This window comes from Tribolium madens, unplaced genomic scaffold, assembly GCF_015345945.1.
Source record: "Tribolium madens isolate multiple individuals breed KSU strain unplaced genomic scaffold, Tmad_KSU_1.1 Scaffold_91;HRSCAF=231;Tcas5.2_LG7, whole genome shotgun sequence".
Taxonomy (NCBI): domain Eukaryota; kingdom Metazoa; phylum Arthropoda; class Insecta; order Coleoptera; family Tenebrionidae; genus Tribolium; species Tribolium madens.
In genome coordinates this window covers 7,607,722-7,624,372 of record NW_025401063.1, presented here as the reverse complement: position 1 = coordinate 7,624,372, position 16,651 = coordinate 7,607,722, and the positions used below count along the sequence as shown (strand labels likewise).

At 29.1% G+C, this 16,651-nt stretch overlaps 2 protein-coding genes across 13 annotated transcripts in view; one reads left to right on the top strand and one right to left on the bottom strand.

Moving 5' to 3' along the window:
• The window catches only part of LOC123011109 (transient receptor potential cation channel trpm), a 51,322-nt gene extending 35,255 nt beyond the window's left edge, over positions 1–16,067 (bottom strand). For 5 of the 11 annotated variants that reach the window (XM_044408413.1, XM_044408402.1, XM_044408404.1 and 2 more), the window contains exons 1-3: positions 8,346–8,632; positions 3,457–3,534; positions 378–460 (exon numbers count right to left, since the gene is read on the bottom strand). In XM_044408413.1, the coding sequence (XP_044264348.1) occupies positions 378–460; positions 3,457–3,534; positions 8,346–8,447 (263 nt within the window). In that variant the 5' untranslated portion in view covers positions 8,448–8,632. Of the gene's footprint in view, positions 1–377; positions 461–3,456; positions 3,535–8,345; positions 8,634–9,038; positions 9,075–11,611; positions 11,718–15,939 lie in introns of those variants that run through there. The other 6 variants (XM_044408409.1, XM_044408407.1, XM_044408410.1 and 3 more) reach the window with 6 other exon arrangements.
• The window catches only part of LOC123011119 (5-formyltetrahydrofolate cyclo-ligase), a 3,203-nt gene continuing 1,898 nt past the window's right edge, over positions 15,347–16,651 (top strand). Inside the window, exons 1-2 of one of the 2 annotated variants that reach the window (XM_044408425.1) lie at positions 15,347–15,408; positions 15,468–15,595. In XM_044408425.1, the coding sequence (XP_044264360.1) occupies positions 15,583–15,595 (13 nt within the window). In that variant the 5' untranslated portion in view covers positions 15,347–15,408; positions 15,468–15,582. Of the gene's footprint in view, positions 15,596–16,651 lie in introns of both variants that reach the window. The other variant, XM_044408423.1, reaches the window with a different exon arrangement.

Sequence of the window (16,651 nt, the reverse complement as noted above, 5' to 3'; positions counted from 1 at the left end):
TATTTTAAAAACATATTCTTCAAATTAATTTACCACAAATTAACAATTTAAAATCCTAGTGGCTGGTTTGCAGTAAAACAATACTTTTTGTCTTTYTAAAAAATAATTTTATTATTCCAATATGTACTAAATACTGTGTCAGCATTTTATGCATAATTCTGATAATCAACGCAAAATTTTTCCTGTATAATTAGCGCAGTGCTAATTAACTCTTTAAGTATAACTATTTATAAGTAAAACTAAATTGATGAAAAGTAGTTTTACAAGAAATTGCAAGTATTCAGATGATAATTTAAAACATGTTTTTTAAACAAAAAAAAGGCGACCAGAAAAGCTTAAACCGATAAAGATATATTTACATTAGAACAAACACTTACCTCTGCTCATCTTTGTTGTGGGCTATGAATCTGACGCACTCCCTTTTGTGGAAAGTCGCTTCTATCCAACTCCGCGCAGGAGCCTGTAATTATAAATTATTTTAAAAAACAAGCTAAATTAATATCTGGTAACAAAAAATACTTTTGAGCAATAATAATATTATACGAAGTACCTACGAAAGACCAACAAGTGCAGTTGAGAAGTCATTGTGTGTAATAGACAGAAGATGTTGAAGTAGAACTTTAAAAATGTTCATTTGCGTGTACTTAATAAAGCGTTACATACAGGTTCATTTTCGTATTACCTGCGTTGAAGTTTCACTCTGTAATTTTCCTACTATAACCAAATGAGCACAAACTCTGTTACCTCAATTTAGACTCACATCGTAACTTGAATTGTTTATAGAGTGTAGACTGAAATAAATACCAAGAGATTTTAAATGATTGCGACAAAAAAATGAAAATCAATTATAAAATTTGAATTTGATAGTCAATGTCGCCAAACTAAGATTTCAGATATGTTGCCAACGTACCCACAAAAATCACAGTCATTGATCGTCATTTGGTGTGTCCTACTTTTGATTTATGAGACTATTTAGAAAGAAAAAACAAAAAAAAAATTACAAATCATTTCTGGTTCTATTTGTATATTTATTGATCCTTCTTTTTCCACAATTTCCCAGGACTATGATTTACCATTACTTGCAATCTTAAAGATGAAACATCCAGTAAGTAAATTTGAATAAAAATCATTCTTTATTTAATGTTGATAAATTTTCTACTTATCCATTCCCGAGCATATTTCTTTATGTTAGAATAATTTCGGTCTCAATGTAACTTCAAAGTACTTCTCATTGTTTCTAGTCTCTAATTTGCTGACATTTATATGTATAACTTGTTAATATGTAAATTCAGTTAAATAAGATAATGTTTTAAAACTTCTAGCAAATTGTAATTTTGCAAAACTCAATAAAACTACAAAAATGTTCGACTTTTGCTGAACACAAAATCTACGGTGCTAATTTCTGGAAAGTGCGGCAAACGTATTGTATCAAAATGCACTATGTGTTACAGACAGTATAAAAAAAAGAATATCACAATTTGACTACTGTATTTTAAGAAAAAAAAACATTTTAAACTGAAAAAGAGACTCGACCCTCGACTTGGCCCAGATTATATGGAATTACGTCGACCCCTAAACTTGAATATGTACTAAAATTTTAGGTCACTGTTACATCGAGTATTATTATTGTTAAGAGTGCTTGTGCAGATATTGAGACAAAAGTGGTAACAAAAAAGGCCATAACGTTAGCAATTATTATTATTGTAATATTCATTTCCGGATAATTCGCAACAAGCAAGGAATTAACATTAAGACAAGAAGACATTATTTTGCACCAATAACTTTTCAGTTTTATAGTTTAAAACACAAAAGGCATCTAAAATTAATTTTCTTATGCAAGAAAGCGTTTGAAGTTTCAGAACATTAAAATCAATAATTAATAATTTCGTTTCATTTTTTATTAGATCAAAATTATTATAGTTTAGAAAAGGTTCACAATTCCATTAAGCGTATTAATTATAAATCATGTTTTTGTATTATAGGTAGTACTTAATTTTATGAAAGAAAATAGAATTTAATGGCAGTAATCAAGTTTTTAGAGCCACTATAAACGCTACTAATTGCATCGCTTTAAAATCAAAAAATTTTGCCTTTGAGTTTACAAAGCCACAAGCTTTTTAAACCCATGCAAAAGAAAAAAGCTTTTTTTCAATTGATAAATTCATTAGTAGAAAAATAATTGACAACAATAACATCCACAATTGCTTTTGATAAAATCAAAATGCACGTTTATATTTTCTATCCTCTCTAAAAATTCGACAAGATAAATTTACAAGTAGTTACAACATACAAGTTTTCTAAAACCAAGCTATCACATATTTTGACAACTGAATTAATTCTATGTGTACCTATTTTGCATTTGATTCTTGACATATGCTACCAGTACTTGACAAGTCAAAACATAATTGTCTATTGGCCAAAGTTTGTAAACATATACCTATTGCATATATGTCATGTCAATCATTCCAAGTTAAACAAACAATACACGTGTTTACGGGCTGTTGCCAATCATTTTCCTCAAAATGTTTTCAAGTACCTACCCAAAACAAATTAAACGGTTTAATGACTATAAAATTATAACAATACCTTACTTCAACAAATATTTAAAATTTAATTTATTTACAAATACAAAGAGTTCAATACATTATTATAAGAAACTTCTACATGAGTTGACGTTCCTTAAAAGTTTTTGTGTTTCTTCATTTTATGTACTTTAAATTGGAACTGACATTTATAAATCAGTGGAAAATTGTAAAACGTATTATTTTAATCACGTAATTATTATACATAGTACAGTATGCGTCAATAATTAAAAAAATAAATGGTAAAACAATAATTGGAAACTTAAAACAAATAAGTTTTTTGTAAACTGTATTTACGATTTCTATTTTGTAAAATTTTACTCCTAAATGATAGTACGTACAAGGACAAATGCTGTAAAAAAAGTATTAAACAAAATAATCCCAATAATTACAATCACCATAACAGCCAATATCATTCCTCTTTAAAAATAAGTATTTACATACCCATTACTCATTTGTCTTTGTATTTATTAAAAAAAGTATCAAAAAATAACGTGTGCCCCTAGCTTAAGGCGGCTCTCGCCCACACGTGTGCTTTATAGTCGCATTCACAAAAGCTTGCGCATAGTTTACTTGTTCAAGCATAAAAGAACCACAAACCCCTTTAAATTCGCAAAAATGCTAATGATAAAAGATTACAGGGTGTACTACGTAAATGTATAATAATAATTACATGACTATTCTAAAACTATACCTACTCGTATACGTACAAACTCGAAAAAAATAAATATTTGAATATGTAATGGTAATGATATCGTCACAAATTTCACCAAAATATACAAAACTACCATGCAATGTTAGAGTAATATCATTTATATACAGACCATAAAAGCGTTATTGTATCGGTTCCCAATAGCGAAACATATTAACTTACGGAAGAAAATGGAGTTGCCACCGGCCATAAAAATGTTGATAAAGAACTCACTAAAGAGTCAAATATTCCACGTCGATGCTGTAAATAATTATAGAAAAAAATGGTTAGAGCACTACGAGAAATTTCACTATATTATTGCAGATTAGAAAGGGGTTAGAGTTAGAGAGAAGTGACACGAAACGTTGCGTGAACAATTCGGTGAATTAGATTCGGATATGATGTTAAAGATTCAATCAACATAAACTACTTTATCGTCCAAGTGATTATTATTTAGAATTAGGTTGTAACAAGCTTACGTGATTCACTATAGCTGTTATAAAAAGATCTTTGTTCGGTTACAAGCTTAGTGAAGGAGATCCTTTCCAGGATGCGATGTTCTAAATACGAGGGTTACCAAGGTTCATTGCTTTCTTCTCACCGTCTCTTTTACAAGTAGAGTGCAAACGATCTAATTTCTTTGCCGATGCTTCCATTGTTACAATGCTATGTAAATATTTGCACAAAAATAGGATAACAGTAGAGTTGATATTGGAGACGCCGTCATAATAAAGTACCTAATCCGTGTTTTAGATTTAAGACAATATTTAAATAAATATTTAGAGATATTTCAAAAAAACAAAAATAATAAAGTTAGACGTAAAAAGTTCAAAACACCCGGTCCCTTTGAATGTGCTAAATATTGCTTCGACAACCCGCAGATCGATCTGTGCCATTCCTTGATAAATTTCTTTTAACTTCAATTTATTTATTTATTTTTCCATTCGTATCTAACGTTACAAGCGTGTTATAAGTACAGCAACTACCTCCTCTTTTATCTTCCACACCATATTATAAAAAAAAGAGAAAAAAATCAATATTAATTTTTATGTTTTTGTTCACAAAATATGTACTGGAAAGCAAAATGACACAATTTTCTCTCAGTTGAAAATTGGAAACGACTTATCTTTATCTTCTTCTTCGCCCTAAAAAGCTAAAATATTGTATATAATACCTCACGTTTTGGTATAACAAACTTACCGCAAATACGTATAGGTGTTTCAAATAGGTTTTTGATGTATTAATTTTTTTTTAATTCTAAAGACAATTCGATTTAGAAGTTTAAAATTCGTAACACACATACGTATAGTTTTTGGTCAGGATTAGAAAYGAGTATACAATATATCATGACGAAAGATTTGTAATTACTTTTACAATTTTTATTCTTTTGTGAATTAGACCTCACGCTCTACAAACATTAACAAAACACGAAAGTGCTGTAATGTGCACTAAAATTTCATATAGTACTGCGAATGCAACTTTTAAATAAATTCTAATTAGATAATGAAATTTAAGCTACTGTTATTTGGAAATTGAAAACCACCAGGGAAAAGCTCAATGAAATTTTAAGTTTGGCATGACTTTTTCAGTATTCTTCTTAAAACATTTTTAACTCAATATTTGATTTAATATTACGATGAATTGCTTATCTAATATCGAAATTATCGCTTGATTTTTGTATTACCTAATACCTTATCAATGCACTAGTTGCATGTAAATATTATTCCAGATAAATTTATTTTCAAATTGTTCAGGAGGGCAGCTTCAGACTAAGACTTTTTGTAAAAAGAATATCCTTTAAACAATGTTTTCAAGTATCAACTCGTTTTTCTAGTTTCAAGTTCTGTAATAACAAAACGACGAAATAAAACATCTTCCTTATATACAGGTGCGCCAGAACTCGCGCCCCAGAGAAAATTTTCAAGTAAGGTAAGATACCAGGAACATGAAAAAAATGTTTAAAAAATTCTATCTGACAAAAAATTTTGACATATATTTTTTGACATTTGACACTTATTTATAACTATTTAGTGATACTGATTGTCTTGTATATGTTTTTTTTACAATTATTTAGTAAAGGGACAAAAAATTTGCCAATAAAAGCCACAAATAACATTGAACAGAGTTACAATTTAGGATATAGCTTCCTTGTTTCCTCTTTTAATAGCCTATAGCAAAAAAACTTGGAAATTTATTTTTCCAACAGAAATAAAGAGTCAAAGTGCAAACTTTAAACCCTCATAACTTCGAAATTTTTATAGATAAAATTTTTTAAACATTTTTTTCATGTTCCTGGTATCTTACCTTATATGACATTTTTCTCTGGGGAGCGAGTTCTGGCGCAGCCTGTATACGGTTTAAATACTCCTAATACATGTATGTACGAGTTTGTATTCTTTTTTCGTTTTTTTTTTTCATATCCTTATAACAGCGACTGTAATTACATACTACTTCGCCAGGTAAATAATACGGTTATTTACCCTAATCATGTTCCCATGTAGAATACAGATAATAAATATGCATATCCTTATCATAATTAATTATTAAACAAACACCACTTGATACTTTACTTCCAATACCAATATTATCAACTGTAGTCAAGGTATGCGTTATTGTATTAAGTACAGTTGGAGACAAAATACTTTAGTCGTCAATGTCACTTGAGTGACACTAAATGGTAAAGCATGCTTTAGGACTGTTAACCTTATTTTTAGTTACTGTCAAGTTCTATGTACATATTTTTGATAGGAAAATATAATAGCTGTAATTTGAAATTGTCATTTATTTTAACGTTAAAGGTTGAATTACATTAAAGTGTCAGAAAAGTGACGGCCAAAGTATTTTGCCTCCAACTGTACACCTTTGAATTCCCCCATTACTTAATGAGTCTACTCGTCTATACTTTACATATTTGAGTTAAATTGCCAAAAGGAAACAAAACTCGAATTAAAAATGTCAAGTTTTCTTCGTAAAAAAAGCTTGAGTGTAATTCGGTAAGACAATTTAATGAATACGTAAATCCGATGATGCGACCCTACTAGATTCAGACGCTTTCAAAAGTTAGGTTCCGTTTTGTCGCTGTAATAGTTAGCGCAAACTTTTGTCGCTGTCATAGTGACAAAAACACTGCGGCTTATGGGATTTTTAGTTTATGAAAAAAATTGTCAACATAATAATAAACATGCATTAAAGAAGAATTCAATTACACATCCACTAAAAAATGTTTATTTACTATAACTTTCAAATAAAATGTTGCGTCTCATTAGTGTTGCATACATATCCTAGTGCACAAATTAAGTTACTGAAAAACGCGATTAAATAAATGTTGCTGAAATGGAAGTTGGCACATCAAAATTGAATATAAATTGCTGTAGACTCTTGTTTATACCCTAACTGATCAGTTATTACTTTTGATTAAAAACAAGCACAAGTGGACATCAAGATTATTTGTTTTTTTTTTTAATGAAATTTTTAAAAACTTCACGTCACTATTAAGTCGTAGGTAAAATAAATAAGAGAAATACCAGCAAATTGTACAATCCAGACAAAAGCAAAACGAAGAACAATACAGTAGGTATTATTTCAGAAATAACAAGCAATTTGATGCTTCTGTCTGTAAAATCTATTATGAATCTATTATATGAAATCTATTATAATTGAATTCATTACTATGCAGTTATGATTACGCTCAATATGTCTTTTATTACAGATGTATGTTGAGTAAAAATTAATTTAATATTCTTTAGAAAGAAACGACTTCCAACGACTTCCTCTAGGTAGCCTTCATAAAAACAGGTCACGAAGTTCAGTCCTACTGACCCAGTTTTAGAGAAAACCAACCCTAAAAATCGGACATTAATTCTATAGAACTTATACAGAATCATCTATCCATAAAAAATCGTTCTGTTGTTGCCGCGATTCTATCAAGCTTTAAAGCTAGTCGTAAGCATCGTAATAAACACGACTAAAAAAAAACAATCTTTAATGTCCCGAAATCTTCATAAACTGAAAGTAAACAAAGCTTCAGCGAATATTCACGCCTCTTAATGCATCTACTTTGAGCACAATTAATAATTAAAATACGACAATAAGAAATTGTTGCATTCAAGATAGTTAATAACTGTTATTGAATATGAAAGAATCTGACTCACTAATTCTTAAAAATATTTAAGTAAGTGATAACAAGAAAATAACAGATAATATCAATGTTAGAAATAAGCAAGAAACATTCATTTGCGATATACTATCGCAAATTATTGCAAATATGTGACACACTTTAACATAAAAAATGCAAAGTCGTGAAATCACTGGGTGTAAAACCTTCATTTTCAACTGTTATTCTTTTAAATCTATTAATTGTTGCAACTCGAAGGATATTGATAAGATAACGTGTTAAAATAATACAATAAAAAATAATACAGGGGGTTTCACATAATTTTACGAGGCCTGCGCCTGTAAGATGCAATATCAATAATACATATTCCGATATGAGCTCGATTACAAATTTTGAAAAATTAGATAATCTTCTCTAGTTTGTTCAGATAAATTAGAATCATATTCATGGCGTCTCTTGATAGAACAAATGATAATTGTTTCTGAAAAACTGCAGTTTATGACTATTAACAAAACAGTGATTAGTTTGACAACTATTGTCATGGGTTTCCAAAAATTAAATAATTAAATGTGTATTTTTTGTATCTAGTGTTTTGTAAATTTTGTATATTTGAGTGCGTACATTAGGCGCAAGTCTCGTAAAATTGTGCGAAACACCCCGTATAAAGTAAAACACACAATGATTGTAGTATTGGATAACTAAATCCACAATTTTTAAATTAAATTTAATTACGGGTTAAAGCCGGTTATAGGGATTATGATTGATCAGGATTGTAACTACAAGGATGATATCGCATGTGTGCTTCATTTAAAACTACTTCTACTATAAGTGGTATGAAAATCAGCAAATTAAAAAATGCTTGTGCTTGATCATAATTAATTTTCCGTATGCGTAAACCTAGTAAACAGACCTTGGTAGGTCATTTAGTAACAATTGTTTATAAAAATTATAAGCCTACCTCATCTTTGTTCTTTTTTTTCTTCCTAATTGTACACAGCTCTTGGAAACTGCCACTAAGTTTTTGGGAAAATTGTAAAATATCACTCTTTTTTAAAGTCATTATGAACCGACCAGACAACCTTCATCAAAAAACTAAACGAACCGTTCAGGCTATTTGTTTAAGTTGATAATTTTACATTTCTCAGACGTTATCAGCGCTGTGTTGTTCGGATTTTACAAACTGATTCTAGAAATGGTTACCTCGAATACAATTATTTCCTAAAACTATCGCGACAAACGCAAATATCAACGACGACGATTAATTACTCGTGTCAACTAAGTCAATTGATCTGTTATGTCAAGTGGCTGCGATGTTTACTGCTGTATCAGATAAATGTAGTTTATTATTATCTACTTTAGTTCAATGAATCCAGATGTCATTAAAAATCGTAGCGGGCGTGCAGGTCCATCGTCGAAATCCAAGTCTGACATATAGCTACGTATCAGCTAAGAAAAATATGTGATTTACATCAATTACAGCTAATTATGCGTGGTTCAAAGCATTATCAAAGCACTTTTAAAGCTGCAAAAAAGTTGCGTTTAAGCACGAGCCGTAACATCATGCTTAAAATATTTATAAAAGAAAAATAAACATAATCATGCAACCTGGGTAAATGGATAATATATATCGTGAAAGCAACATTGAACTTACTTTTGCTCTTGGTTTATCCAGATAAGAGTAAGATTGCTGAAAATTCACAAAGTCAGTAAAAACACTTTTATTTAAAAATATTTTGATGAAGTGCTTCCTGAAACGTCAGCGTGATGAAGAAAACAAAAACACTGTCAGAAACGCTACAATATTAAAGAAATAAAACAATGATGCATTATTTTAGAAATCCATTGTGCATTTATCCATAAAAATCGATTACGTAAACATTATATCATTGCAGTAGTGTCACAAATATAAGGCAATTATGTATTGCTACAAAAATAAAAATTCTTTAAATTTAATCCTATTAGGAAAATATCTTCAATATAATAACATCAGAGTGGATAATTTTCTAGCCACTGGAAAATAGAAGTCGATCCGCATGTAGAATAAAGAATAAAATTTTTATAGGTAGCACTTCACGAATAAACGCCAATTTTTTTTTCGTGACATTCCAAAAAAAATATTAAACCTTCTTTCTTTGCCGTGAAATTTTCCATATTCACTCTGATAAATAAACGTGTGAATAATTTGCATAATGAATTTATTGATTCAACTAAAATTTAGGTTTTTGCATATTAAAATCTGTTTCATACCTGGTTGCATTTGTAATAATCGTTATTAGCAAAAATAACATCGAAATTATGTATATTATAATTAGATATTATAAATGAAAATTATGATAATCAAAACAATAGCATCCGTAATTCACTACAGATTTAGATTAGTAAAAATAACAATAAAAATGATAACAAACGGTCATGAAAAATAACTGATCAATCTTTACAGGTCAATATTTATTTTTCGACAAAAAGCTGACATGTTTTATGGTCTCAAGGGTGCGTGTTGTGTGTATATGGCCGTGAATCAATAGCCATTATTGTACCTAACTGGTGGTATAAATGCCTGATTTACATCTGAGTGTTAAAGCTGACCCTGAACTGAATTACATAGTATGATTAAATTTTATGTCATGCACTACAAATTGAGAAACATCCAACGAAAAAAAAATAGAGTAAGGATCACTTTACCAAATTGCATTTATGTATAAATTCTTGTGAGTAGGTATGTAAAATGTGTAAAACATACATTTGGAAATTTGTGCACCTTATTCATAATTTTCCGCATATAAATCAGTAATTTATTCTGTAGGGAGGTCATTTTTTAATTCTTACCAGTGAATACAAGACTCATATTTTCTCCAAATTTGGCGTTTGAGATTGTGGTAAAATTCTTTGAAAAATATAACTTTAAAATAGGTGTAACCAAAAACTCCCACCAAAAACACCTGAATAATTAAGAAAATATTTGCTCGGTATACGACCATAAAAAGAAATTCTAATAATTAAACTGCTTGTTTTTACTAAATAATTTATGATTCAAAAACGTGCCCTTGCAACAAAAACAAAGTTATATCAACTTTTACTGTTAATTTTAGAAACTTTATTAGAAAAATCATTCATTCTTTAAACATACAACTTCAATATACCTATAATGATTATGTACTAATGAACAGGTAATAAAAAATGAAAGTGATTACTGATTGTATTACGAATAAAAGTATGAAATCAGCGTAATGGATCATTCATTGTGTTATTAAATGTTTGTGGGTATTACAAAAGCCGCATCTACAATATTGCGCAACAGGGAAAAATTACACGACAGAGTGCGCACTGACAGTTAAAAAAAGCGTATTCCCCAAATGTGTTGTCGGGTAATAACAAACTTGTCTCACTTCTTTTATACATACAACATAAATGGTTATTTTCTAAAATTACACAACGCTGTTTATTAGTTTTAATGAACACATACAGGGCGATTCAGATAAGATAATGAGCCTGACGATCTGGCGATGCAACCCAAAAAACAAATTTCATTTACGCCTTTGATCCAATTTAAATTAGGATTTGCAAGTTGAATCCAAGTTATCATCTTATGTCACTCTGACATTAGTGACATTCAGTTCTCGCGGAATGATAGAGAAATTAGAAAAGTCTTTTCGATGTAAACCCAACACAAAATGTATGAAAGAATGAAACATTAAAGGTAGGCAAACAGTTTATTTATAAATCATAAATTGCTTGTCAAAGCACTGTCAGAGCAACATAAGATAACTTTGATTGCAAATGCAAATCGTAATTAAAATTAGATCAAGACGTAAATGAAATTTGTATTTTGGGTTGCATCGCCAGAACGTCGGGCTCATTATCTTATCTGAATCACCCTGTATACTGTAGGTAAGAATTCGATAGATAGCTTTCGGTACATGTTACATGATAAACGTAACGAAGTGTTAAAACCGTCAAAGCACAACAATTGTTTCAACGTGTAATTAGGTAAAAAAGCTATCTGCTTTACGTCCGAATATAATACAATGCAGTAGTTGCTCGATATAGCCTGATCTGTTGTACCATGTATTTCATACTGTCAGCAAAACCATCATTTCTCACAACATTTTCAGCATTTTCGAATAAAACAACAACACTATCAAAAATAAAAAGTACTTTTAAACAATACAAATGACAAAATGAAAAATGCTTGTTATTTGTTGATGGAAGAACGTCGAAACTTACCGATTTGGCGTGCGACTTGGACTTTTTCATTATGCTGGCTGCGCGTAATTTCACTAGACAACACTGTTTCTACCATTGTTTCACAAACCACCCCGTAGTTGTGGTTCTGGAAAAAAAATCCAGTTATAACAAAATTCAGTAATTTTGTATACTATACTATACTAATGGTATTTTTAAAATTAGGTTTTAGAACAGATGATCATGTTATTATACGACATATAAATCCGCATTAAAATCAATGTCTGTTTAAGGGTGAAATTAAAATATTCTAAATTTCCGCAAAAGTTTATTTATTATGTTCTACATACATTTTAGGTGTCAATAAATAAGTACCAATAACTAAAATCAAAGTACTGATATTACAGATGTGCAGATGTGTTAGTTAACACGATTCCAATGTAACAATACCAGTTCGGAATCGGTTCACATAATACACAGACGTCGACTTATATTAATTGGACAACGTGCAACATATAAATTAGCTGTTTACTTGTTTAGTGTCTAAAACACAGACAATATTAATAAATAATAAATGGCATATTAAAATTTGTAATTTTATTTTATTTTCATTTATTAGATAAAAAGTTTTCGAATCCTTGTCAAAAAGTGAATAAAAAATATACAATTCTTTGCAAGCAAACAGATACAGGGTGTCCCAGCGAGTTGAAAAAGTCCATTAGTGACCTTTAAATGGTAAAATTTAAAAAAATTGTATAAGACATTGATAGATACTAATCTAGTCCATCGCCTAAAATTATTTTCAACTATACAGCGTTTCTCAAAAATAAGTTATAATACAAACTTGTGTTTGTTTAAATGAAACACCATATGTTTCTTAGCGTTTAGGATGTAGATTTTTATGATAATGTTTAAACTTTTATTGGTCGATTTTACATAGTTTTAAACATAAGACGGTTTTTTTTAACAAAAACAAGCACTTTTTAAAAAATATTCTTTTTTACTACCGCAAAGAAGAAGGTACAAGCTATAAGGTTGTAACATTTTTTAGTGTGTTGATAAAAAAATTAAGGCGTTTGTCAAAAGTTCAATAACTTAAAAAAATTAAATGGAACATTCTATTTATTGTTTATGCAAAAGATGGAAGAAATATCACTTAATAATCACATTTGTGTTAAACTGAATTCATTATTCTTTATTTTTTCAATAAAATAATTCGAATTTCAGTATTTATAACGACTTTTACAATCTCTGGATAAATCAACGGATAAGTGATCCGTGGTGGAATTACTATGGTTGCCATAGTATCAACAATGCTCAGATATTGATAGGCATTGTTACTGCAATTAATATTGAATTTTACATATTTTTTCATTTATCAATTCGAGAACCTAAAAGTTTATTTCTTTACATAGACAATTTATCAATCTATTAGATGCAAAAATAATAAATAGGGTGTTCCATTAAAATTTTTTAAGTTATTTAACTTTTAACAAACTTCTTAATTTATTAATCTTTTCCTACGACCATATACGAAACTAGATCATAACGCACAATTACATACGAGTATGCGCGAAAATTGGCAATATCGTACGAGGTCAAAAATCAGTGCGATTTGTTTTCGCATTGTATGTTAGAAATCTAACGCACAATTCACACTCGAATGTTTTGTATTTTTTCATTTAACGTATTTTTTTTGTATCCATTATAAAAAATAAATCGTTATTCAACGTATTTTTGTATCCATTATAAAAAACAAATCGTTATGAAAAAAAAATATGTTCGTAAGAAAAAATTATTTATGGTCGTAGGAAAAATAGTGTACAAAACTTGCAGGAAAGTGTCTAACGCACTCGCGGGATTGCCTGCACTCGGCTAACGCCTTGTGCGCAACTTTCCCGCTTGTGCGTTATTTATCATTATCACTTTCCGTGCTCGTTATGTAATATACTATTACAAATGCAAAACACTAAAAAATGCTACAGCTTTAAATTCTGTACTTTCTTCTTTGCAGAGTAAGAAAAGATTTGTTCTAGCTGTCTTAGTTTTTGTGTAATAAATTTTTAAAAAGTGCATGTTTTCGTCAAAATAACGTTTTATTTCTAAAAAACTAAGCGAAATCGACTAATAAATGTTTAGCGTAAAAACATTGTTATAAAAGGCTACATCCAAAAATGCCAAGAAACATACGGTGTAAACATACGGTGTTTCATTTAAAAAAACACGAGTTTGTGTCGTAACTTATTTTTGGGACATGCTGTATGGTTGAAAATAATTTTAGGTGATGCACTAGATTAGTATCTATCAATGTCCTATACATTTTAAAAAAAAATTGTACCATTTAAGGGGCACTAATGGATTTTTTCAACTCGCTGGGACACCCGGTATAATATCTTTTAAAAAAACTGTTATGTCCAATGATCATTAGACCATACGCTCGTTGAATGAGTTAATGAACAATTGAAACCTGATGATGAAAACCTATTGCCTATCAAAATTAGACAGGTGTTAAAATTAAAAATAATATATGTACTTAGGAACCATATTATGATCGAAAAAATTTATTCCTACAAGGCTGTAAAATGTCAAATGACCATGTAAATTATAGTATGTAAAAAAACAGAGTCAAGCCCTTCTAAAAGATACATTTTCTCGATCACATGATGCAGGATGTTCCAAAATTCGCGTACCAGAGAAAAAGGCCAAGTAAGATAAAAAAAATGTTTAAAAAAATCTATCTGTAAGAATTTCAAAATTTTACATGTTTTTTGCTGCAGGCTCTTAGAAGAAGCTGTATCCTGAATTTGTAACTGTGTTTAACATTGTTGCTTTTATTGGCAAAGTTTATGTACCTTTACTGAATAATTAAGATCATCGGTAACAATAAATAGACATTAAAAAAATCAAAAAAAAAAAGATCAAAAAATATGTCAATATTTTTTGACAGAGAATTCTTTAAACATTTTTTCCGTGTTTTTAATATCTCATTTTTTGGGACATCTGTATATGTAAATCTTTCACATTTCTGTAACAATAATAATTACATATTTAAATACGCATATAATAAAACATAGGAGTATTATCTTTACTCGTATGATGTTCCATGACTTCCATGCATGCAATATTTACGACTCATTCCAATTTAAGCTTGAATGAAAAAGTTAGATAATTATTATCGACTTTCACTATACGAGTAATTTGTATTTAAAATCTTTTATCATAATTAAGAAAAAGTTTTGATTTGTTATTATTATGTATTTTGATGTATTTTATCCACCCAAGTACGAAAAATAAAAATATATTATCTAATGATCTTTACTCTTTTTTAGGATTCATTAAGCATCGGATTGAGATGCTATAGCTTTTAAAAGTACGTCGCTAAGCAATACACTTTTTTAACCAATTACATCGTTGAGTTTTTATTTTATCGAAGCCATAAAGTTAGTTATCAAATACATCGTAAGTCTAAATAAAAACGTGGTTAAGTGTTGTGGAAATGTAATATTATTATATTTTTATAAAAAATATTGATGTGCTACATACTTTCAGTTACCTCCCCATACCATTTTTTCCGTTATGATTACCAATAGCTTTAATTCTTTCTCCACAATTTTTTGACAATTTTAAAGCTCTTTTTTCAATTTACCTCAATTTTAAAACAATATTGCAAAATAACTGATTAGGTATTCTATTATCAGTTGGGATATACTGATATAGAGCGGTAACGAAACGAGTCAAGCAGCCAATAACTTTTAACTACTCAGGATTTCTTAGTATTTGTCATGTAAACAGTGATACAATTTTTCATAATCAGTACGAATTATCATAGAGTTTAGTACGTAGGTATTTAAAAAAAACGAATGAAAATAACATCTTTAGAAGCACAATTTCATTAAAGCTGGGACCACCTTGGACCCTCAAACTACTCATCAGTACTCATCACTTATTAATTCATTCATCGTTGTGCAAAATTCTGGTGGTCTGATAAAGAGATAATATAAAGCAAGAAGAATATGAATTTACCAGGTATGTAAAAATCTAATTTCTTAAAAACAACTACATGTATTAAAAAATTGAAATTCTACGTTGTTATTAATTTATGAAGCTCGACTTGCGGCTACATAACCTCAAAAAAGTTTTGAATTTGTGATGTGATCGCAAACACCTTAACAACACCAACTTAAAATAAAAGTTTTAGTTGCTCAAGATAAAAAAGTTGTTATTGCTTATTCAAATTAATAATAAAAGAACAGGTAAATTCTTATAATGTTAATTTAGACAATATTTTTTTAGTCAAATTAAAACAATTATTCATTAACTAAAATATAAAAAATACAATGATTTAAAATTAATTTTTAGAAACCTTCTACCTTTGCATACGTCGAAAAAAATTAGTTACCGCAAATACTCCACAACACTCTGAAACAACACATTCCGCCTCGTGTTTGAAATGGACTGAAGAAGTTCGTACATTTTCGCGTAGATTGAAACAATCGGGTAACGTCGTCGCAAACGTCATTTATACAACGCACACGTGATTTCCCTGAATTGTAAACCATTATTACCACAAATTTATTTAAAAATAAATAATTTCCTGGGCGCTAATAAAATTATGTTGTTTTGCGACGAAATTTTACTTAAGTGGGTAATGTGTTGTGAAATCGTACAAATCTTTTTTATTTACATATTTCTATTTTATATCTACCTGCTACTTATCAGTCTTATCACTGACAAAATAAGTGCTAACTAAAGTCTTGTTCACATAGGCAAATTTACATTTCTTTCATCACCAGAAATTCACTTTCTTAATTAGCTGATTCTACATACGTATTTATTGATGAAACAGAAAATGGCAAGATGTGTTATTATTATAAGTACTTTTTTTATTTGAAAAACGCTTTAAGTATAATTTATTTGCAATTTTAAATTTATAGAGACAAAAACAAAGCTATGTAAACTTGGCTTGAAATAATAATTAGGTATGTATTTAAATAGACAGACTGAAAATGATTATTTCTAATTTAATTTACAAACATATACTTTTAACGCACATTATTATTCTTTTTTTTACTCGTAGAAGAG